Genomic DNA, 24,591 nt, shown 5'->3' on the forward strand with positions numbered 1-24,591 from the left:
AACTCCTGTCGCCTAGCAACCAGCCCCTCAGCCGGGGGGACGTCCCTCAAACATCGCAGGGATGAACGACTGCGCCAGTATGTAGGAGTCATGCACACTCCCTGGGAACCTTGCACAGACGTTCATGATCCTCATGTGGGGGTCGCATACCACCTGGATATTCATGGAGTATGTCCCCCTCCTGTTTGTGAACACGTCCCTGTCCCCTGCAGGAGGGCGCATGGGGACGTGAACACAATCGATTGCCCCCTGCACCCTCGGTATCCCAGCCACGCTGGCAAATCCACGAGCTCATGAGTCTTGACTTGCTCGGTCCTCGGGAAAGGTGATGTAGCGATCGGCGATGGCATAGAGGGCGTCGGTCACATCCCGGATGCACCTGTGCACCGATGACTGGGAGATCCCGGAGACGTCGCCGCTCGGAGACTGGAAGGAGCTGGTAGCATAGAAGTTAAGAGGGACCGTCACCTTGATGGCAACCGGGATCGCGTGTCCTCCCCCCGTTCCACGTGGGGCGAGGTGCGCCACGAGGTGACAGATATGTATCACGGTCAGCCTACGCAGCCGGAGTCTCCTCCTGCAGGTGATGTCCGTCATTGTTAGGAAAGAGACCCGGACATGGTACACCCTCGGCCTTGGTCGTCGCCTCTGGCGCCGTGGCTGCACCCTCACTCTCTCCTCTTCCTCCTCCTCCTCCTCACCATGCTGCTCGACGACTGGCAACTCCTCGGCCCTTCCCTCTGCTGCTGCAGCTGGCCCTGCATCCACTGCGGGTTGTGGGTGTGGATGCTGCTGCATCGCCAAATGCAGTGCAGCGGCCCCAACCACTGCGCAGAACATAGCCGTTCTGTTCACAGACATTGTGCTAACCTACAGAAGGGTGGTGGGGGCAAAGAAACGGGACATGTTAGACGGAGTTTAGTCGACAACTCGGCAGCCGCCAGCCACGGGATACCTGTGTGTCCCGGTGGCCTGGACGCGCTGCTGACACGCGGGCAGCCTAACCCCTGGTCACTTTCTGCATCCAACGGCCAGTAAACTATGTCCTCCTCACGGGTGCGTCAGTGGCCTGTGGCCGTAAGCCACAGGGCAAACAGCGGCCTTTTCCTTGTGACCGGCACGCCATGGCATGGTGGCAGACATTTTGTTACGGGGTTGGACGGCTCACTCGCTCACTCTCTACCTAACACCCCCCCCACTCCCACCCCTCCATCTCCCCCCTCCGTCTCCTCCATCTCCCTCACTCCCCCCTCCATCTCCCCCACTCCCCCCTCCATCTCCCCCACTCCCACTCCCCCCCTCCATCTCCCCCACTCCCACTCCCCCCTCCATCTCCCCCTCTGTCTCCCCCACTCCCCCCTCCATCTCCCCCACTCCCCCTCCATCTCCCCCACTCCCACTCCCCCCCCTCCATCTCCCCCCTCCATCTCCCCACTCCCCCCTCCATCTCCCCCACTCCTCCCTCCATCTCCCCACTCCCACTCCCCCCCTCCATCTCCCCCCTCCGTCTCCCCCACTCCCCCCTCCATCTCCCCCACTCCCCCTCCATCTCCCGCCCTCCATCTCCCCCCTCCATCTCCCCCACTCCCCCCTCCATCTCCCCCACTCCCCCCTCCGTCTCCCCCACTCCCCCCCGCTCTGGACCCCCCCTCCCGTTCTCAGGGATGCCTTCCCCGTTGTGGCGAGACTCGAGCGGTGCGCTGAGCGGTGCGCTGAGCGGTGGGCTGAGCGGTGGGCTGAGCGGTGGGCTGAGCGGTGGGCTGAGCGGTGCGCTAACCTCCTGGAAGCAGTCGTCAGCCAGCACGACTGGTTGACGAACTTAAAAAGCAGGTGTGTTTCACGCCGTGTAAACAGTGCGCGATTAGTAGCGATTCTGGTCGTGTCGGGGGCGTAATAGAGGCGTTTGGTGGGAATGGCGACTCGGAGTTTGTGCGGGGTTCGGAGAATAGCGGGAGGGCGTCGGACCAGCGTCGCCGTAAAAATTTGCGCCGCCCGCTATTCTCCGCCCCGTCGTGAGTGCGGAGAATCGCGCCCTCTGAACTTGAGGGGCAGCTAAATTCACTGTGGAACTTCAGACATGAGAGTTTCGTAAACCATGGATTCTCCGCCGTCGGGATGCTCCATTTTGCCGGCAGCCTGGGGGTTTCCCGACGGCTTGGGGTTGCCCCACAATGGGAAACCCCCTTGCCCAGCCAGCGAAATGGAGAATCCCGCTGGCGTGCTGAACCAGACATCTGGCGGGACGGAGAAGCCAGCCCATGTCCAGGAGATGGTTCTGAAAGTTCAGTACGGTCGATGGGTGGCCATCTGGCAGTGTAGGAAGAGGCGGAAGTACAGGAGCTTTCAGGGTGTGCACTCTCAAGTCTATCAAACAGAGATTTCTTAAATGGTAAGAGATTAGAAAATGTTGATGTATCAATGGTCCTGGCTGACCTCATCAGTCAGCCACTGAAAGGTTTCGTGCAGGTGCAGCAGGCAGTTAGGTTAATTGAATGTTCACCTTTATCGCAAGAACGTTTAGAACATAGAACATTACAGCGCAGTACGGGCCCTTCGGCCCTCGATGTTGCGCCGACCTGTGAAACCATCTGAACCCTATCTGACCTACACTATAGAACATATAGAGTACAGAAGTAGTAAAGTCTTCAGTTGTATAGAATCTGGCTTAGAGTGCACTTGTGCACAGTGTGCAGTTTTGGTCCCTTTAACTTCGGAGGATAGTATCACCACAGAGGAAGTGCTGAGAAGGTTCACCAGATTTGTTCCCAAGAGTGGCAGGAGGATCCTATGAAGTGAGCTTGGGAAAAGTGGGCCTGTATTTTCTCAAGTTGCAAAGAATGAGAGGTGATCCCCTAAAAACCTACAAGATACTTAAAGGGATGGACAGGGTAGATGCAGTTAAGACGTTCCCCCTGGTAGGGGATTCGACAATTGGGGACACAATTTCAAAATAAAAGGAAAGCCACTGAGGACCAAGATAAGGATAATTTTTTGACTCTTGAGGTCTGAGATAGATAAATCATTGCATTTGTTTAAAGTAAATATTGACAGGTTTCTAAATGAAATAATGGGGTGTGAGGAAAACGCATCAAAATAGATGATCAACCATCACATTGTATGGCAGAACAGGCCCAATGGGCTGAATGGCCTACTCCTGCTTCAATGTCATCCGTAACCTTTTCCTAACCTTTTAATAGAGTGCTGACTTGTTGCTGCTCACCTCAGGTCCTATTGCTGCTACTGATGCCAAACGGAGCTTTGTTCCTGTGTGTGTTGCAGCACAAGTTGTAACTTGATATCCTGCTTTGCTTCATTGGTAAACTAGTTTACATCTCCATAGCAACCTGGATTATAGCCCAGTTCTTGGCTTTCCTTTTTATCTGAACCTGACTCCCCAGCAACCCTAAATCGGGGTAATTTCTCAGAAGTCTAATTATCTTATCATCAGGAATTCCAGTGTCCCCTCTTTTCAGTATACTTTCTCATTTCACTTTAGATTTAAACAGACTCACACACATGCAAGCTGTTTGCCAGGTGCATTGGGTTTTTAGAAAGTGTTTGACAAAGTGCCACATAAAAAGCTATGATGTGGAGACGCCGGCGTTGGACTGGGGTGAGCACAGTAAGAAGTCTTACAACACCAGGTTAAAGTCCAACAGGTTTGTTTCAAACACGAGCTTTCGGAGCGCAGCTCCTTCCTCAGGTGAATGGCGAGGTACATAAAAAGCTGATCAACAAAATTAATCTTCCTGGAATATGAATGTCAGTGCCTTATTGGATATAAATTGGCTGAAGGACAATGTAATAATTTTGGTAGGCGCAGGCTAAAAGGCAAAGCAGGTTTATTTGTAAACATAAATAAAGCAGCAGCCGCGGCATGTAAAACACATGTCCTAGTCTGAGACTATTGGGAACTGCAGGTCAATATTTAAGATCCTGCTGGTGAGCCCCTGTTAGGCAAGACCACGCCAGCTCAACATGGGAACTCGTATTCTACGAAGCCCACAGGGAGATCAATCAGAGATCCTCTGCGTTCTTTGAGGGTGATCTGCTTTACTCCCACAGCAATGGGGCCTTTTGCGCAATTTGGTGCCAGGCCCCAAGTCTCTGGCAGGTGCAGCCAAATCGGAGGGTGTGAGCAGACTGGAACACCCACTTCCTCGACAAGTGCCTGAGGATTATGGAAGTGAGGTCATCCTCCAGGGGCAAACCCTCGGATACCGAGTCCCCTCTGTCGAGGCAGATGACCCTGAGGTCCCCCATGGGCTGAGACCCTGTGCTGAAGATGGCGATTGGTGTTGGGTCATAGTGTCCACTAGAGTGGGCTCCCCACTCAGGTGGCCCAGATGCTTTTTCACCGTCTTTCCTTGGACTTTGACCGTATAGAGACAGCTCCTGTCTTCTCCAACACGACTCCAGGGAACCAACTCGTGCCGTTCCCGAAGTTTTGTGCGTATACAGCATCTCCTATTTTAAATGTTGTCTTGGGCCTCCTGGTGTCACAGTTCCTCTTTTGGCTCTCCAGCTTGGACTTTGTCTTCCCCTCCAAATTAGGGGGAAAGCAGGCTCAGCCCTCGTACGCAATCTTCCCCCCATCAGTAATTCTGCCAGGGTGATTCCCCTTGTGGTGTGAGACGTGGTTCTGCCTTCAAACAGGAATCGAGCCAACCGTGTCCATGCAACCCACTGTCTGTTTCTTCATCCCATTCTTGAATGTCTGTACTGCCTGCTCTGCCAGACTTTGGACAACGGGTGGAGTGGCACCGTCTGGATGTGCTTGATGCCGTTGACTTCAAGAACGGCAGGAACTCCCCACTGGCAAAGGCTGTACTATTATCCGATCCTAGAACCTCTAGTGCGCCATGTGTACAAAAACTTTGTCGGAGTTTTTGATTTTTGCATGAGAAGTCGTGGAGGATATGCGGGATACACTTCGAATGGACGTTGACCGTAATAGGGAAATTGACTATGAGAATGGACCAGCGAAGTCTCCGTGCATCTGTACATGGTTTTCCTGGCCCTTCGCATGGGTGTAAGGAGGCAGATAGTGAGAGTCCCTGATTCTCCTGGCAAAAGGAGCAATTCTGCACCAAGTCCTCCATCTGCATCGAGCCTGTGTCACCAAACACAGCTCCTTGCGAACATCTTCAGCTTAGATAACCCGGGGTGACCAATGTACCCAAAGCATAATGCCATCTTCAACACTTAGTTCTCCTCTTTTCATGAGGAAAGGCTTCATGGCGTCCATGGAGTGTCCTCGGATTCCACCACTAAGGATCATAAGACACAACTTGGAAATGTGGGTCCTTCTGGGTCGAAGCTTTAGCCTGTTTAATAGATACTGACAAGATATTTAAAGTTTAAAGTCATGATGACTTCTTCCAACACCAGCAAAGGGGCTCAGCTCATGGGCAGTGGGAAGCTACTGAGAGGCTACTGAAAGCATCCGGGTTCGCAATACGCACTCCAGGGCAGTGCTTGAGGGAGTATTCATACGCTGCCAGTGATAAGGCCCAATTGTGCGTTTGACAAGGCGATGGTGGGAATTGCTTTATCTTCTTTGAAAAGGCCTATTATGATTCAAGATGCCAGTCTTAGATGTATGGCAGAACAGGCCCGTATTGGTGGAACTTTTTCACACCAAAGGTAACAAGCCAACCCATCCTTTTCAATCTGTGAATAACGCCATTCGGCGTCTGCCAGGTCTTGGATGTGTATGCAATGGGCTTCTCCATACCATCATCTCATTGATGTCAGAGGACTGCACTTAATTCACACGGCTGCCTCACAACACCAGAGACCTGGGTTCAATTCCGACCTTGGGTAACAGTCTATGTGCAGTTTGCATATGTAAGCTTGGGTTTCCTCCGGTTTCTTCCTACTGTCCAAAGATGTGCAGGTTGGTTGATTGATCACACAGGTCATTTAGTGGAATAATTGTTCATTAGCATAAACAAGGTTAATTACTTAATCATTCGTGGTAAGCACAATTGGACAGTGGGTAGCACCATTGCTTCACAGCTCCAGGATCCCAGGTTCGATTCCCGGCTTCGATCACTATCTGTGTAGAGTATGCATGTTCTGGGCATGTCTGCGTGGGTTTCCTCCGGGTGCTCCGGTTTCTTCCCATAGTCAAAGATATGCAGGTTAGGTTGATTGGCTATGCTAAATTGCCCTTGGTGTTTGAAAAAAAAGTTAGGTGTAGTTACAGGCATAGGGTGCAGGTGTGGGCTTGGATAGGGTGCCCTTTCCAAGGGCCGGTGCAGACTCTGTGGCCGAATGGCCTCCTTCTGCACTGTAAATTCTTGTGATTCTATGAATCACATGTTCTTGCACATTGGACTACAAACTAATACACTTAAAAACAACCTTAACTTAACTTCCAGGTCACTGGCAAGTACAGAGCAGATATGGCCTTATCTGAGATCTGGTAGTTTGGCAGTCCTGGAGTTCTTGTTGCTGGTTGTTTGTGTCCTCTGTTCTGGTTCCCTCTGTGGATAGCATGGATGGTGCTCTTGGCTGGTGATGGATTCACCGTTATTGTTGTTGGCTGTCGAAGCTGCAGTTGCGAGTTGTAGTCAATAGGGTGCAGTAGCCGAGAGAGCTTCTAATGTTGTGCAGCGCCTTTTAACCTGCTTGGATTTCTATGCCCCTTTTGTGAGCGGTCTGTGGGTCGGTGTTAATCAATTGATCATCACCTTGATCATCATCTTGTGGTGTACAAGATTATGTCACGTTTAGAAACAGAAGTTTAAAAAAAAAAGCTGTACCCATTAGCTGATGGTACAACGACTAAAACAGATTTAAGGAATGTGAGGAATAACATTTTTATGCACAAATATTTTTCCCTTGGAGAGGGCTGACTAGATGCGATAGCACAGACCTGATGGATGGAATGGTCTCCTTCTCTTCAGTAATGTCTCTCTGACTCTACCCGTACACATTGAACCATCAATCCCCTCACCTCTAAACCTTCTCTTCTCCATTGAGGAGATTCCCAATTTATACAATCATCAAATTGTTCTTTTTTGTTACTTTGGTAACTTTGCTTTGGTCGCATACCATTGCAACCGGTCCACATCAGACACCATTTCCCTGGTGCTACACTCATCCCTCGAGCATCTCGAAAACAAGGACTCCTATTTATTGACTCCCGCTCCGCCTTCAACACCATAATCCCAGCAAAGCTCCAAAACCTAGGACTTGGCTCTCCACTCTGCAACTCGATCCTCCATTTTCTGACTAACAGACCACAAACCACAATCGGTAGGAATCAACATCACCTCCACAATAGTCCTCAATACTGGTGCCCCACAAGGCTGCATACTTAGCCCCCTACTCTACTCCCTGTACACACACAACTGTGTGGCAAAACTTGGTTCCAACTCCATCTATAAGTTTGCTGACAATACGACCATAGTGGGCCGGATTTCAAATAACGACGAGTCAGAATACAGGAGGAAGGTAAAGAACCTAGTGGAGTGGTGTAACAACGACAATCTCTCTCTCTCAATGCCAGCAAAACTAAAGAGCTGGTCATTGACTTCAGGAAGCAAAGTACTGCACATATCCCTCTCAGTATCAACGGGGCTGAGGTGGAGATGGTTAGCAGTTTCAAATTCCTAAGGGTGCACATACATACATAGAATTTACAGTGCGGAAGGAGACCATTCGGCTCTTGGAAAGAGCATCCTACCCAAGGTCAACACCTCCACCCTATCCCCATAACCCCATAACCCAGTAGCCCCACCCAACACGAAGGGCAATTTAGCATGGCCAATCCACCTAACCTGCACATCTTTGGACTGTGGGAGGAAACCGGAGTACCCGGAGGAAACCCACGCACACACGGGGAGGATGTGCCGACTCCGCACAGAGAGTGACCCAAGCCGGAATCGAACCTGGGACCCTGAAGCTGTGAAGCGATTGTGCTATCTACAATGCTACCGTGCTGCCCACTTCTCCAAAAATCAGTCCTGGTCCACCCACGTTGATGCTACGACAAAGAAAGCACAACAGCACCTATACTCCTCAGGGAATTAAGGAAATTCGGCATGTCCACATTAACGCTTACCAACTTTTACAGGTGCACCATAGAAAGCATCCTATTGGGCCTGGTATGGCAACTGCTCGGCCCAGGACCGCAAGGAACTTCAGAGGGTCGTGAATACCGCCCAGTCCATCACACAAACCTGTCTCCCATCCATGGACTCCATCTACACCTCGGGCAGCACAATCAAAGACCCCTCCCACCCGGCTTACTCACTCTTCCAACTTCTTCCATCTGGCAGGAGATACGGAAGTCTGAGAACACGCACGAACAGACTCAAACAGCTTCCCCACTGTCACCAGACTCCTACATGACCCTCTTGTGGACTGACCTCATTAACACTACATGCTTCTCCCAATGCCTGTGCTTATTAGTTACATTGTATACCTTTGTTGTCCTATTGTGTATTTTCTTTTATTCCCTTTTCGTCCGTGTACTGAATGATCTGTTGAGCTGCTCGCAGAAAAATACTTTTCACTGTACCTCGGTCCACGTGACAATAAACAACTCCAATTTGTGTTGTTAAAAGGAGGAGGACACATGATATCCTGGTGCATTCACTCCAAAGATTTACACAGTGGCTTAACATCTGAGGTTCCCAGCATCGTATATTTGTGTGTGGGGGCAGCAGGTGGGGATGCATAAACCATAGATGTGCTGAGGAATCCCATTCGGATGTAAGGTTTGCACAGCAATTGCCCAGAAGTGTAAATTTCTCCTGGACTATTGCTCTGCGCTGCGAACCAACCGAAAAATGCAATGTAAATTGTAAACTTTGGGTGGGTCCGACTGGATCATACCAATAGTTATCCAGAAAAAAATAGAATAAATAAAATCTCTTCCAATTCTGAACAACTATTGTACAGGCCAAAACTGACCCCCACCACTCCCTGATGCCCCTGCCAGCACATTGGTTAGCAATGCCAAGGTAATTGTATCTCTATTCACCAATGGTGGTTCCTGTATCTGCTTCCATCTCTAAGGAATGCCTGTTCACGAGTAGCCTTAATCTTGCTGGGGTTACTTTGGTTGTGACAATGCAGTTACCTGCATTGTCCCTTCATTTGGAGGCTGGTATACCTGTAAATAATGAGCCTGAGTTGGCTTTAGCTTCTTACCTGGGTGGTACATACATTGCTAATTCCAGTCGTCAATAAATTGAGTTATTCTGCAAAATTTACAACAGTCCAACAGCAGACACTTGCATTCCTCTGGAGAGTCATGCTGTTGTTTCTTAGACTGCCAGGGCATCCCTACAGAACATTCGATCGATAGGGGATGTAAGCAGGCACCTTCGCCTGAATTCCTCCAATGCTCTTAAGCGTGTGATCCCTCCCCTCAACCTGAGGATGCTACTGTCCGGTGTCCCTTTAAGTTCCTGAGCCCTTTTGTCAGTGCCTGTTTCCTGGAGAACAATGTCAAAGACCTTTTTCAGGTCTAGGTTAGGCTGTGCCAGAAATTTATTTTGGGTTGATATTTGGATCAGAGTGACTTTGCACTAATCCAACCTGTCAAAAGGTTTGGAGTTGGGGACTGCTGGACATGTTGGACGTTTTATGATGCTCAATGTCAGGACCCTGCATTCAGTCAGGAGGATTACCTTCTGGTTTTCCTCCCCTTCAATGCTGTTGGCTCGAATGAAATAGCACATGCACTGAGCAGACTGTCCCAGTATTCTACAGTTGCGTCGTATGGCTCAAATCTACCAAAGAAGGACATTTTTGAGGTTTTTTTTCTTAGTGGAGATGTTTTCTTTGCTTTAAAGGCTGCTGAGAATCATATTCTTGCTCCTTGTTGCCTATGTAATGACTCTTGCAGAGGCCAAGTTAAGCCAAAAGAAAGGATCAATCGATGTGACTCAGTGATCTTCATGGGGTTTATAACACTGTGCATTTATGTGAACGCTGAGAGTATAACATATAAGATTGGGCAATTATAGGCGCAGATTCTGTTATGGCAATCACTGACCTGGCTCCAGGGAGGGCAGGATGTGCTAAATATTCCTGGCGACAAGATGTTCAGAAAAGATAGGAAAGGAGGAGTGTTGGTTAAGGAGAGTATTGTAGTGCAGGAGAAAGAGAATGTTCCAGAGTTTGTAAGGACAGAATCTATTTGGCTAGAGCTAAGAAACAAATGGTGCAATTAGATTTACTTGGTCTAGTCTGTAGATCATCAATTAGTGAGAATGATGTAGAAGAACGAATCTGCAGGGAAGTTACAGAGATGCAAACATTATACAGTAGTTATAATGGGCTACTTTTAATTACCCGAATGCAAGCTGGGACAGCAGTGTAAAAATGTGAAGAGGGGGCGAGAGAGGCCGGAGTACTGGCCTTTGCGTCCCTAGTTGCTCGAAGAAGGATACTAATACAGTGGAAGGACGCGAGGCCTCCAAGCGTGGAAACTTGGATTAATGACATGGCAAGCTTTATTCAGTTGGAAAGGGTCAAATTCGCCCTGAGAGGGTCGGTACAAGGGTTCTTCAGGCGGTGGCAGCCTTTCCTCGACTTTTTGGCTCAGAGATAGGGTACAGAGGTCGCAGCAGCAGCAACCCGGGGGGGAGGGGAGGGGGGGTGGCAACAACGGTTGTGGTGGGTTATTTACGGTTGAAATGCGGGCAAATTTGCTCGCAGTTCATGTTTGATGTTGATTGTTGCTTTGTTTGTTTTTGGGGGAGGGGGGAGGGGGGGAGGGACAACGCGCGTGCGAGTTCGGGCGGGGGGGGGATATTTGTTAAGAGGGAATATTTTGTAATATTTTATAGTTAGTTGGGGTAAATATCTTCATGTAAAAAATTCTTTCAATAAAAATTATTTAAAAAAAAAAAAAAAATGTGAAGAGGGGCAAATTGTGTTTCGGAAAACTTTCTGCAGCCGCATGTGCCCTGTCCAACAAAGGATCCACTGTTGGACCTGGTTCTTGGAAATGAGGTGGGCCAAGTAGTGTCAATGTGGAACATTTTAACAGATCATGATCATTGTTTTGTAAGGTTTAGCACCATGATAGAAAAGGATAACAAGCAATCCAGAGTAAAAATTATTAACGGGGGAGAGTTAACTTCAATAGCATGAACGGAGCTGGGCCAGTTAGACTGGAACGAAAGGTTGGTGGGAAAACTGCAGCTGAACGCTGGGCTACCTCCAAAACAGAAATGGTGTAGACACAGTCAAGGTACATTCCTTTAAATGGGAAAAAGAGGGCAAACAAATTTAAATTCCTGGATGGAAAAAGAGATAGAAATTAAAGAAGAAAAGGTGTGCCCATGATAGATAGAAAATACAGATGAGAAGCAAGAGGAACGTGGAAGGTTCAGAGGGGAAGTGAAAAAACACATTAGAGAAACAAACCTAACGAGGGGAATCCCAAAGACGTCTATTGGGATATACATAGTAAAAGGGTGGTTAAAGGAGGATTTAGGCTGATAGGAATCTAAAAGCGAATTTACACATGGAGTCACAAGGCATGGCTAATGTACTAAATTAATACTTTGTCGCCATCTTTACCAAGGAGGTAGATGCTACCCAGGCCAGGGAGACAGACATGGAAACTTTACAGAGAAGGATTCCAAATTTATAAGGAGGAAGTGCTGAATAGACAGTTGGTACTTAAAATTGGCAAGCCACCGGGACATGAATGCATCCAAGGATATTGAAGGATGTGGGAATGGAAGTTGCAGGGGCCCTGGCCATAATCTTCCAGTCTCGACACAAGAGAGGTGCCAGAGGATCGGAAAGCTGCAAATGTTACATCCTTGTTCAGGAAAGATTGAAGCCCCAGCAATTAACAAACTAGTTATTTCCAGCAGTATTTTGTTTATTTTAGCTTCGTTTAACTTCACAGGTGGGAAAGCTTTGAGAAACAATTATTTGCGACAGAATGAGTAGTTTGATCAGGCAAGCGAGTATGGATTTCTGAAGGGGCAATTGTGTTTAACTAACTTTCTGGAGCTTTTCGAGGAGGTAACAGGGCAATAAAGGTGATACTGTTGATCAGGTGTACATGGACATTCAATAGGCATTTGAAACAATGCCACACAACAGACTTGTGAAAAACATTATTGCTCTTGGACTAAAGAGACAGTAGCAATTTGGATGCAAATTGGCTGAATAATAGGAAGCAGAGGGCAATAGTCAATTGACATTTTTCGTGCTGGAGGAAGGTTTGTAGCGGTGTCCCCCCCTGGGGGTTGCTATTGGAACTCTTTGCTTTTCCTGATTTATATATTAATGATCTAGATCTTGGTGTTTCAAAATTTGCAGATTATTCAAAACTTGCAGGTGTTGTAAACTGAAAGTCTACAGCATAGAACATCAAAAGGACAAGTTGGTGTATTCATACATTCATGCATCCCCCACAGTGCCATTCGGTCCACCAACCCTCTGAAGAAGCACCTGGCATAGACTCGCACCCCCACCATATCCCTGTAATTCCCTTGCATAGACTCACACCCCCACCCTATCCCTGTAATTCCCTTGCATAGACTCACACCCCCACCCTATCCCTGTCACTCCCTTACATAGACTCACACCCCCACCCTATCCCTGTAATTCCCTTGCATAGACTCACTGCTCCACCCTATCCCTGCCACTCCCTTACATAGACTCACTCCCTCACCCTATCCATAAGACCATAAGACATAGGAGTGGAAGTAAGGCCATTCGGCCCATCGAGTCCACTCCGCCATTCAATCATGGCTGATGGGCATTTCAACTCCACCTACCAGCATTCTCCCCGTAGCCCTTAATTCCTCACGACATCAAGAATTTATCTATCTCTGCCTTGAAGCCATTTAGCGTCCCGGCCTCCACTGCACTCCGCGGCAATGAATTCCTCAGGCCCACCACTTTCTGGCTGAAGAAATGTCTCCGCATTTCTGTTCTGATTTACCCCCTCTAATTCTAAGGCTGTGCCCACGGGTCCTCGTCTCCTCGCCTAACGGAAACAGTTTCTTTGCGTCCACCCTTTCTAAGCCATGTATTATCTTGTAAGTTTCTATTAGATCTCCCCTTAACCTTCTAAACTCCAATGAATACAATCCCAGGATCCTCAGCCGTTCATCATATGTTAGACCCGCCATTCCAGGGATCATCCGTGTGAATCTCCGCTGGACACGCTCCAGTGCCAGTATGTCCTTCCTGAGATGTGGGGCCCAAAACTGGACACAGTACTCCAAATGGGGCCTAACCAGAGCCTTATAAAGGCTCAGTAGCACAACGCTGCTTTTATATTCCAACCCTCTTGAGATAAATGACAACATTGCATTCGCTTTCTTAATCACAGATTCAACCTGCATGTTTACCTTTAGGGAATCCTCGACTAGCACTCCCAGATCCCTTTGTACTTTGGCTTTATGAATTTTCTCACCGTTTAGAAAGTAGTCTATGCTTGGATTCTTTTTTCCAAAGTGCAAGACCTCACATTTTCTCACGTTGAATTGCATCAGCCATTTCCTGCACCACTCTCCCAAACTGTCTAGACCTTCTGCAGCCTCCCCACTTCCTCAGCACTACCTGCCTGACCACCTAACTTTGTATCATCGGCAAACTTCGCTAGAATGCCCCCAGTCCCTTCATCCAGATCATTAATATATGTGGTGAACAGCTGCGGCCCCAATACTGAACCCTGTGGGACACCGCTGGTCACCGGCTGCCATTCCGAAAAAGAACCTTTTATCCCAACTCTCTGCCTTCTGTCAGACAGCCAATCCTCAACCCATGCCAGTAGCTCACCTCGAACACCATGGGCCCTCACCTTACTCAGCAGCCTCCTGTGTGGCACCTTATCAAAGGCCTTTTGGAAATCCAGATAGAGCACATCCACTGGTTTTCCCTGGTCTAATCTACTTGTCACTTCCTCAAAGAATTCTAACAGGTTCGTCAGGCACGACCTCCCCTTACTAAATCCATGTTGACTTGTTCTAATCCGACCCTGCTCTTCCAAGAATTTTGAAACCTCATCCTTAACGATCGATTCTAGAATTTTACCAACGACTGGGGTTAGGCTAATTGGCCTATAATTTTCCATCTTTTGTCTTGATCCTTTCTTGAACAAGGAGGTTACAACAGCGATCTTCCAATCGTCCTGGACTTTCCCTGACTCCAGTGATTTATGAAAGATCTCAACCAACGCTTCTGCTATTTCTTCAGCCACCTCCCTTAGAACTCTAGGATGTAGCCCATCGGGGCCAGGAGATTTGTCAATTTTAAGACCTTTTAGCTTTTTTAGCACCATCTCTTTTGTAATGGCAACCATACTCAACTCAGCCCCCTGACCCTCTATAATTTTTGGGATATTACTCATGTCTTCCACTGTGAAGACAGACGCAAAGTACTTATTAAGTTCTCCAGCCATTTCCTCGTCTCCCATCACTAGCCTTCCGGAATCAGTTTGAATTGGCCCAATGTCTACTTTGGCCTGTCGTTTGTTTCTTATGTATTGAAAGAAACTTTTACTATCATTTCTTATATTACTGGCTAGCCTGCCTTCATATTTGATCCTCTCCTTCCTTATTTGTCTCTTTGTTAACCTCTGTTTGTTTTTGTAGCCTTCCCAATCTTCTGATTTCCCAGTGCTTTTGGCCACTTTATAGGATCTCTCTTTTTCTTTGATACATTTCCTGACCTCCTTTGTCAGCCATGGCTGTCTAATCCCTCCCCGGATAATCTTTCTTTTCTTGGGGATGAACCTCTGTACAGTGTCCTCAATTATGCATACAAACTCCTGCCATTTTTGCTCTGCTGTCTTCCCCACTAGGGTCTGCTTCCAATCGATTTTCGCCAGTTCCTCTCTCATGCCCTCGTAATTACCTTTATTTAACTGTAACACCATTACATCCGATTTTGCCTTCTCTCTTTCAAACTGCAGACTGAACTCAACCATATTATGATCGCTGCTTCCTAAGTGTTCCCTTACTTTAAGATCCCTGTTACTCCACCTAACCTGCACATCTTTGGACACTAAGGGGCAATTTTAGCTTGGCCAATCCACCTAACTGCACATCTTTGAATTATGGGAGGAAACTGGAGGAAACCCACACACACAAGGGGAGAATGTGCAAGCCCCACACAGACAGTAACCCAAAGCCACGTGTCCCTGGCGCTGTGAGGCAGCAGTGTTAACCACTGTGCCATTGAGTGGGCAGATAGATGGCAGATCAAACACAATGCAGTGTAATGTATTTTGGTAGGAAGAACGTGGAGAAGTGATAGAAATTGAGGGGTAAAATTCTTAAATGAGTGCAGGAGTAGAGGGGCCTAGGTGGATATGTGCCTAGATCAAGAGTATAATTGGTGGGGCGGAATCCGTTGGTGAAGCCATTGGAGAAAGGTTATGCTCCTACAAACCACTACTGGGAAATCTTTCAAAATAAGGGGTCATCCACTTAATTTCGAAAAATAAATAAATTTAGAGTACCCAATTATTTATTTTCCCAATTAAGGGGCAATTTAGCGTGGCCAATCCGCTGACTATGTGTATCTTTGGATTGTGGGGATGAGACCCACGCAGACATGGGGCGATGCAAACTCCACACGGACAGTGGCCCAAGGCCGGCAGCGAACCAGAGTCCTCAGCGCTGTAGGCCAGTGCCACATGCCTCCCTTGGGTCATCAATTTAAGGACAGAGATGGGAATACATTTTTTTTCTCTCGGGGTGGTGAAACTTTGGAACTCCCTTCCTCAAAAGGCAGTGGAAGCAGAGTCTTTGAATGTTTTCAAGGTAGAAGTAGATAGAGTCTTGATGAACACGTTGGCTGGAAGGTAATCGTGGCTGGTAGGTTTTATGGTGAAGCAGGTGCAAGTAGCTGACTCCCACTCCTAATTAGTATGGTCGTATGTCATAAAATTCGGCCCCAAGTTCTGGTTTGGTCATTCCTGCTGATGTGTTCTGTTTTGCAATGGGTGGCACCAAGAAAACCAGCTCCAATGTCCATGGAGGGTGCCATGTCGCAGATGCTGTATGATGTGTGAGAGGAGGGCAACTATTTACACGCAGGCGGGCAGGAAATCCTACAGGAAGGTGACCAACCTTCATGGGAGATGGTGGCCATGCTGGTGCATAGCCCGGGGCCTTCTAGTCAGGAGACTCTGGGAGTATCCAGTCCATTTGACTCCCCCTTCCAGAAACTTAGGCACCTCCAGCCCAGCAGCCAGAACAGGGTGCCAGCACAACACATGTTCCATCCACAAGTCGACTGGGGCCTGCCAAGTGCCAGCTCTTTGAAATATAGAGCTCTGACGTTTGTACATATTTGATCTCGGTGCATTAAAACTGACTTTTGTTAACTACTTTTAGGCATACTATCTCCACTGAATGCAATGGCTTGTCTAATGTTGGGATGCACTTGGATATATAACACTGCCTCCATCCCTTCTGTGCAATGATGTCAAATCGGTGCTTATGTTTCCCTCGCACTGGCAGGGTTGAGTAATGAGAGACAATTCTCTGATGGACTGTACCAGCCCCTGATACAGCATCAGGAGAGAAATTATGCAAGCCACGGGGAACCTGAGAGTTGCCGAAGGCCAGGCAGGTCAGACATTTGTAGTAACTCTGAGGAGCATCACAGCCCTTTCCTCACTGCGTCATCACCAACCCCCTGCTGTGAATGGGCAGCTTGCACTCGGGGATTCCCCATCACCAACTGCCTGAGTTTTGAACCCGATGAACCCTCCAGGCACATAGGAATGGCCATATCTAGAAGGGTCCTCAAGTTGCCTCCCCAATCCTGGATTTCCTGGAACCTGATTGTGATGAGGACCACTTGCCCATGCACCCCCTCACCCCCGCATGGCTGCCTTCTAGCCCCTCCTCTGGCAAGTCATCTTTGGGACCCTCCTCGACATCTTCCTCATCCCCGGAGACTTTCTGGTCCTCCAGAGCAAACCCCTCCATTGCAGCACCAGGTTGTGGAGGGAGCAGCATGCCATGGTGCCAAGTGGCACGGAGAGCCACATGTGCGATCAATGGCCCACTGCACCTGTGCGGACCAGTGATCTTTCCGAACCCTAAGGATCTGTTATCCTGGCTCACCTGGTCCTGATAGTGATTCACTGGGAAATTGAGCATCAGTTACCTCCTTGATGTACTCGTGTGCGGGTGCCTGGGAGATGCAAAGGATCCTGGTGGAGCCCTGGAAGGGACCACTGGCATAAAAGTTGAGTACAGCCGTTAGCTTCATGGCCAAAGGCAGTGGGTGTAATCTCATGCTACGTGGCACCAGGTCCTCAAAAAAATGGCAAATGTGCCTCACCATCTCCATCATCAACCGTAGTCTCTGGTGGCGCAGAGTCTGTGGGAGAGCCTACGATGGTAGAATCTTGCGTTTAGACATCACCAGCGAGTGTCCATGTCAGCTAGTCCCACTTCTGGCTGCTCAACTGGCCCTGAGGCTCCTTGGTCCTCAGGGTGATGCTCTAGCATCAGTGTATCCGCATGTTGATGATGGAGTCTTTCTTCTGCCATTGCAGTTAGAATATGACTGCCACCTCCACAAGCTGCAACATAATATCTGAAAATAAACTGAAAGGGAATAGAGAGACTCCTGACCATGCCTTGACCCAATGGCCATGTTTACCATGGAGTAGTCAGTTGCGACACATCGCCTGCAGCGCTCACACACTCAGTTACTACCGTCCCATCTCTAACACTGGGTGGTTCATGGAATGAGCCCTCGCGCACTCAGCCTCGCAGATGCGTATCAAAGAAGGGATGCTTTCCCTTGCGCATAGGGCCACCGAAGGCTTTCAGGAGGGTCTTGGGTTATCTGGGCACAGCAGGACATTGACATTTGGAAAATCAGGTGGATGTTGGGTATGTGGGGTGCAAAGTCCAGTGGGATTGCTAATGCAGAAGCTGGATGCGCTGGGGAGGGGTGAACACCTTGACCCTTGTTTCCGAGGCACAAGGTCTGTTAGCCGCCTCCTGAAAGCTGAGGCTCTGCCTTGGATTTAGTGCTATGAGAAGCTGATGGTGCAAATGGTTAACGTCTGAGAGCTCATCCGTGTCACGAGCAAAATCTCACATTCCTAACTGAGCACACTTGATTCCTCCCTAGGCTGTGCTAATGGGCGCTTTGGTAACCCGAGCGGCAGACACCAGGGTGTCATTCCACCATAATAAAACTCACTGGGTAATAGCCCCTCCCCCCCCATCCTTTACTCTGCAGGAGGGAGCTCCAACAAACATTTTCCACCCCGGCGCCCACCTACCGAGCCCAACTGGCCAGTCTTCATGATGCAAACCAAGAGCAGATCCTTCCCCCTCCCTCTGAGACACCCCGCTCCCTTTGAGACTCCCGTCCTCGAGATAGCCCTGTCCTTCTTGACCCCCCATCCTCTGAGAGCACCCAAGATATTGGAATAGTGAATTCCAAAGGCACTGAGGCATTCCGGAATGTATCAGCAGCAAATGAGCGGTAAAACAGGCTTTGTCATTAGTGATTTTATAATGATGGTAGGAGATGGTATTGGTAATGAAAATATGAGATGAGAAGCTCTTTTTTCAGAAAGTGGTGTTGGTCGTTCTAAGTTAGTGTGTTTAACACTCCTCCAATAGAGGCAGTGTGCTTAACACTTGTTTGGCTCTGTTTCTTATTTCTATGCTCTGGAGTCGCCAGGTGCCGGAAGAGACACCGTCACAAGTGCTAAGGTCAAGTTCAAGTCAATAAAGTTATACACCGATCAGTAAGTCCAAAACAATTAGAGTTTATTATAACAATTATAATAAATACTCATGCACACGCTAAAAGACTAACTTACTTCTACTATTAAACGACTAATACTTACCTAAGTAGGAACGAGCAAGGTCAGGGAACAAGGCCTTTGTTCCTTTCTGGACTGCAACTTCTGTTCGCTAATAGTCAGCAAGAGTATAAGCAATGCCTGGGTCACGTAGCGATCGTCGTTGGCACTTACTGATCGATGGCTGCTGCTCGACAGCTGGTGTAAAAGACAGGAGGCTGGAGTCGGAGACCGGAGACAGCAGGAGCCGGACAAAACAGGACACAGCAGGCCGAACCATGTGCGGGACCTTCTTTTTATAGGTCCCCAGAGGTCCGTGCCCCTTGGGGCGGGCTCTCTCACCTGCTGGGGATCGATTGGGTCTTTCCCAATCGATATGATTCGAACCCCCCTATCCTAGGGTCGTTCCTTGATGGCTGGGGCGGTTCTTAGGGCTTATTGTCCTGGTTTCGTTGGCGCCATCCTGTCTGCTTAGCTACTGAAAGTATCGATAGATACTTAAATGTATCTATTGTATCTGGGACTGTCCTGGTATCACCTCATTAGTATGCAGATCATTTTCCCATTTACAGTGCTGCCTGGGCTCTGCAGCTGTGGGGAAACTGGTTTTTGCACGTATCTGAATGCTGAAAGCTTCTGCAAGCTGTTTGCTCTTTACTGTTCGTTTTTCCCTGCAGTCTTTGCAGTTCTCCATTTTGTGTTACTGGTGTCCATCTTAGATGGCTACACTCCCTCCTTGTGATCCTCACGAGAAATTGTGAAGGATCACCTATGTACGGTTCCTTTATGTTCCTTTTTGGGTTCCTTTTTGGGTTCCCTGACCTTAGTAAGTTCCTGGGCGTCTACTCTGTCCTTAACTATGGGAAAAAAATTTTAGCTCACATTTTCTACTTGCCGCTATGTCAAAGGGGACATGCATTACCAATAATCGGGAACCTCTACCTATCATAATTACTACTCTCGTCTTACTTTAAACATTTCATCACAGTCTAAAGCCTTATTCATTCATACCACAGTACATCTCGCTTTCTGACTCGGCAGTCGAGTTCAGAACCATATAATACATCCATGTCATTTTTATTTACAGATCGCTATAAATACATTTCTTATGCATCAAGGGGTTGGGGGGGGATTGGTGAAAACCGAAAATAGGGGATTGAACTCCGTAAATGGTTGAGGGGCAGGAGCGGGAGGCTCTCCTTTTCCATTTCCTCAACCTGAGGGTCTGCACTATGATGCAGAGAATTGCAATCACCAACAGTGATTCAATTATATACGACATCGAGTACCAGGTCATGAATTTGGTGCACCAGGTCTGAACCTCGCTGATCTGCGCTGAGCACGGAGAAGTCGGTGTGTGGGAAACATTAAAGGCGGGGGTCGTGGGGGAAACATGGTTTGCTTTTACATCCAAAAATACAACATTTAATATAAATAGGTAGGCTTCCATCATGGTCTTCTTTGTTCTCTTCCTTCTCTTCCTTTGTATGGCCGATCTTGCCGTGAACCCTCCTTCGACTGTTCGAAAGCTATGGGATCAAGCACAGTATCTGTCAATACACAGCTTAATATCTGTACTGCTAGTGTATCTGTCCTCTCATTCCAATTGACCCTTAAATGAATGGCCAAGTCACACCCTGTGACTCCCCTCATTTTTTTTTTCCAAATGCGAATTTAGGACCAGATATACACCTAACAACTTTTCCACTGCGAGCCATCTCGCAGGCTTTGCGATTTACCATCCGAATGTTCCTGGATGTAAATAGTATGTGGGATGGCTGCCGAAGGGCTACCTAAAGAAAAATGAAACCAAATTTTGAACGAAAAGGTCGACTGAGTTGCGTATGGGCCGCTACAGGTAAGATTTGTATGGGATCCCCGGGTAAGGCGTGCTGTGCCGTACCCGAGCTTGGCTGACCAAAGGGGGTTCTCAGACAGGGCGGGTCCTCAATGCCGTCTCTCCACTGCCTGAGCAACCTGAAATGAACGGGTATGAATGGATTTGTCGTGGATTTGCAGCCTCTATTCACAGAATAGAGGGGCACCTAAAAAAATAAGGGAGGAGCCAAGATGCTCCAACATTTGAAAACATAAGACAAGTCGTGAACTTTGTCGGTTCACTAGAGGATATTTAACTGAAGTTCTCAGAAGGTTCTGCAGACAAGCTAACGTGTGTGCGAGGCGGTCACAAGCTTTTCAGCTGAAAAGACAGTGATCTGATCTCCAATCAAACCTTTAACATATAAACAGACAAACAAAACATACGTGCAGGTTCCATCACTGGTGGCGTGGGGCTGTGAAAAGCTGTTTAAATTTAAACACTGAACATTTAACAAACACGTACAAACAAACATGCAATGAATATCGTACAGGTTCCATCAGAACAAAGGATACTGTAAATTACATTTGGCTTGGGGTGTAACTAGCATATGGAGTCAGTGCACTGTGACCGAAGAAGAGGGGAAGGAGAGAAACAAAAATAAATTGGCATTGCTGAGGTATCCCTGCCATGAGAAGTGGTGGATAAGCGCTCATAGTTTGCATGAGGCAGCTGGGACCTTGTAACTGCTGTGGGTGGTGTTCTCTTTCATATCTGGGGGCGGGTCTAGCTGGTGCTGGGGGTCTCCTGCAATCTCGGACGAAGTGTCCTGGCTGTCTACAGTTGTAACATGACCCCTGAGGCACATAAGGCGGAGCAGGCACTCTGGTGCACTGTTCCCTTGTGTATTGTTCCCTGAGTGGGGGGTCGGGGCTGTTGGTTGTGTTGCTGCTTCGGGGGGCATTGGTGGGCTGATTCTGTTGCTGTTTTGGGGGGGCTTGACATTCTCGAGCGTAATGTCCTAACTGTCCACAGTTAATACATTCCTGTGACTTGGTCTGCTGTGGGCTGTTCCTTCCCTCATTTACACATGCGGGGTTTTGATGTGTTTTAACTGGATTCATGTCTGCATCTGCCTGCTCTTCTTCGGGATTTATAAATGCTGTTTTATTGTGGACGGATTGCTGCCAAACGCAGGACAATCTTTTCAAGACCCATTTTTCATTATGGGCCTCTTCTGAGGGGTCATAATTGCTACAAACATTCTGTCCTGCATCTGTGGCGTGGGAGATTATGGTGTGGGTCCATTTAACCATATTGTCTCGGTTTAAATGTGCGCGGTCTAATTCGCCAAAAACGGCAGTGAAATGGATCCACAGCCTTCCTGCGAATGCTGTGGGATGCTCTGTCCTCTTCGACTGGGTCTCCTCTGTTATACCCTATCGCATCTAAAATGGATGTATGCATCTCTTCGAGGGTGCCTCCTCCAACATTCTGTGGGTCGGGGAGGGCTGCAACTACTGATGGGTCTAAGCTCAAAACAGTGAGCTTAACCTGCTCTCTTTCGTCCAGGCCGTACATGGTAGCCTGCTGTTTTACCTTTGCGAAAAATTGGTGGGGATTTGCGGTGGGGAGAAACGGAGTGATTTTCTCACACGCGTCCCTGAGTTGTGTTACAGTTAAGGGGGTGGTGTAGGTGATGTCGGGTGCACCTTCTGTGGTTGCCTTTCTTTGGGTGGTGACTGGGTTCATAGGTGTGGGTGCTATCTGATCTGTGGGGGGTTGGGGTGCTTTCCTTTTCTGCTGCGCTGCTGGCGCACATGTTCCCTGAACATAGTACTGCGCTGTCTCACTTAATTCCTGCCAATCTGGGGCATTCTCCTCATCTAACTGTGTTCCAAAGGTGCTTTGGAACCCACTCTGCACTGAAAGCAGCGATTGCAGCTCCGCAATCTGCTTCCTGCATTTTGCATGGTCTACTGTGCTCTGTCTTTGCTCAGTGGTGGCAGCGTGGAGTGCTCTTAAAGCTGCTTTTAGGTCAGAGCATTGCCTCTGCAATGCCTCTACCTGCTTTTCTGATTCCTCTCGTATCAAGACTGCACGTTGCACATCCTGATAGGCTTTTTCATATTGGGTCTGGGAACTGCTCAGATGGGCTAGACACGACTGATGTGCCCTCTTGGCATCATCTACCTCTCTACCCTTCTCTGCCAGCTTCCCTCTCAACTAGAGGTTTTCCTTTTCTATGTCCCTGACATCCACTTTACTCATCCTGTTTCTCTCCTCTAACTCTGCTCGGAGCATCCGAACGACCTCCTCAGTGCCTCGCAATTGTGCCAAACAGGACACGATTGCCATCGGCTTGCGTGCTTTACTAGCATTTTTCTTATGAATTTGAGAGAGGTTCTCCCACCAAGTATGTCCTATACTCCCGGGACCTGTCTCCTCATTCATACAGAACTCATTCCAAAGGGGCCATCCTTTCCCTTTCGGATACTTGCGGAGTTCCAGCTCCCACACGGGACACTGGCTTACTCTGCTACTGCTGGTCGCTGCGATCAAGAACTGCTCTGGGTTCATGAGGCGTTCCATTGCCTGCATGGCCATTTCCTCCTTCTGTCTTAATTTGGCACAGGGGATGTTCAGGTAATGTTTTAAAAGACGGATAAGGGTTTCACTATGTTCCGCTTAAAAAACTTCCGACAGTTTGTCGCAAGAAAAATCTCTCAGGTTAACCTTACAACCCTGTTAGTTACGCATGCACAAAACACACTTCCGAATTATCGTTATTGGTTTGAACTCCTTGAACACTTGAGATTTTTCCTTTTTCCCAATTAGGTTTCCAATTCAAATTTCTGGGTTCTCTCGGAGTGGGGGTGCCACTTCTGATTGAGTTCCGGCGGAGTCGCCACTAAATGTTGGTCGTTCTAAGTTAGTGTTTTAACACTCCTCCAATAGAGGCAGTGTGCTTAACACTCGTTTGGCTCTGTTTCTTATTTCTATGCTCTGGAGTCGCCAGGTGCCGGAAGAGACACCGTCACAAGTGCTAAGGTCAAGTTCAAGTCAATAAAGTCATACACCGATTAGTAAGTCCAAAACAATTAGAGTTTATTATAACAATTATAATAAATACTCATGCACACGCTAAAAGACTAACTTACTTCTACTATTAAACGACTAATACTTATCTAAGTAGGAACAAGCAAGGTCAGGGAACAAGGCCTTTGTTCCTTTCTGGACTGCAACTTCTGTTCGCTAATAGTCGGCAAGAGTATAAGCAATGCCTGGGTCACGTAGCGATCATCATTGGCACTTACTGATCGATGGCTGCTGCTCGACGCCTGGTGTAAAAGACAGGAGTCTGGAGGCTGGAGTCGGAGACCGGAGACAGCAGGAGCCGGAGACAAAACAGGAGACAGCAGGCCAAACCATGTGCGGGACCTTCTTTTTATAGGTCCCCAGAGGTCCGTGCCCCTTGGGGCGGGCTCTCTCACCTGCTGGGGATCGATTGGGTCTTTCCCCAATCGATATGATTCGAACCCCCCTATCCTAGGGTCATTCCTTGATGGCTGGGACGGTTCTTAGGGCTTATTGTCCTGGTTTCGTTGGCGCCATCCTGTCTGCTTAGCTATTGAAAGTATCGATAGATACTTAAAGGTATCTATTGTATCTGGGACTGTCCCGGTATCACCTCATTAGTCTGCAGATCGTTTTTCCATTTACAGCGCTGCCTGGGCTCTGCAGCTGTGGGGAAACTGGTTTTTGCACGTATCTGAATGCTGAAAGCTTCTGCAAGCTGTTTGCTCTTTACTGTTCGTTTTTCCCTGCGGTCTTTGCAGTTCTCCATTTTGTGTTACTGGTGTCCATCTTAGATGGCTACAGTGGACACAATCATCTCTGACTTTGGGCGGGGAAGGTGCCGAGTGTGGGGAGGACCCTGCTACAGAGGCAGTTGACGTTGCCAAACTTGCTTCATTATTAT

General features: G+C 48.2%; 2 protein-coding genes across 2 annotated transcripts in view; both read left to right on the plus strand.

The window, feature by feature from the left end:
• LOC119967815 (zinc finger protein 235-like) overlaps positions 1-24,591 on the plus strand; it is an 86,079-nt gene that overhangs the window by 58,862 nt on the left and 2,626 nt on the right. The window lies entirely within an intron of this gene.
• LOC119967993 (NACHT, LRR and PYD domains-containing protein 3-like) overlaps positions 18,444-24,591 on the plus strand; it is a 33,670-nt gene continuing 27,522 nt past the window's right edge. Inside the window, exon 1 of the mRNA XM_038801093.1 lies at positions 18,444-18,519. Coding sequence (XP_038657021.1) covers positions 18,444-18,519 — 76 coding nt within the window. The remainder of the gene's footprint in view (positions 18,520-24,591) is intronic.

This window comes from Scyliorhinus canicula, chromosome 6 (assembly GCF_902713615.1).
Source record: "Scyliorhinus canicula chromosome 6, sScyCan1.1, whole genome shotgun sequence".
Lineage (NCBI taxonomy): Eukaryota > Metazoa > Chordata > Chondrichthyes > Carcharhiniformes > Scyliorhinidae > Scyliorhinus > Scyliorhinus canicula.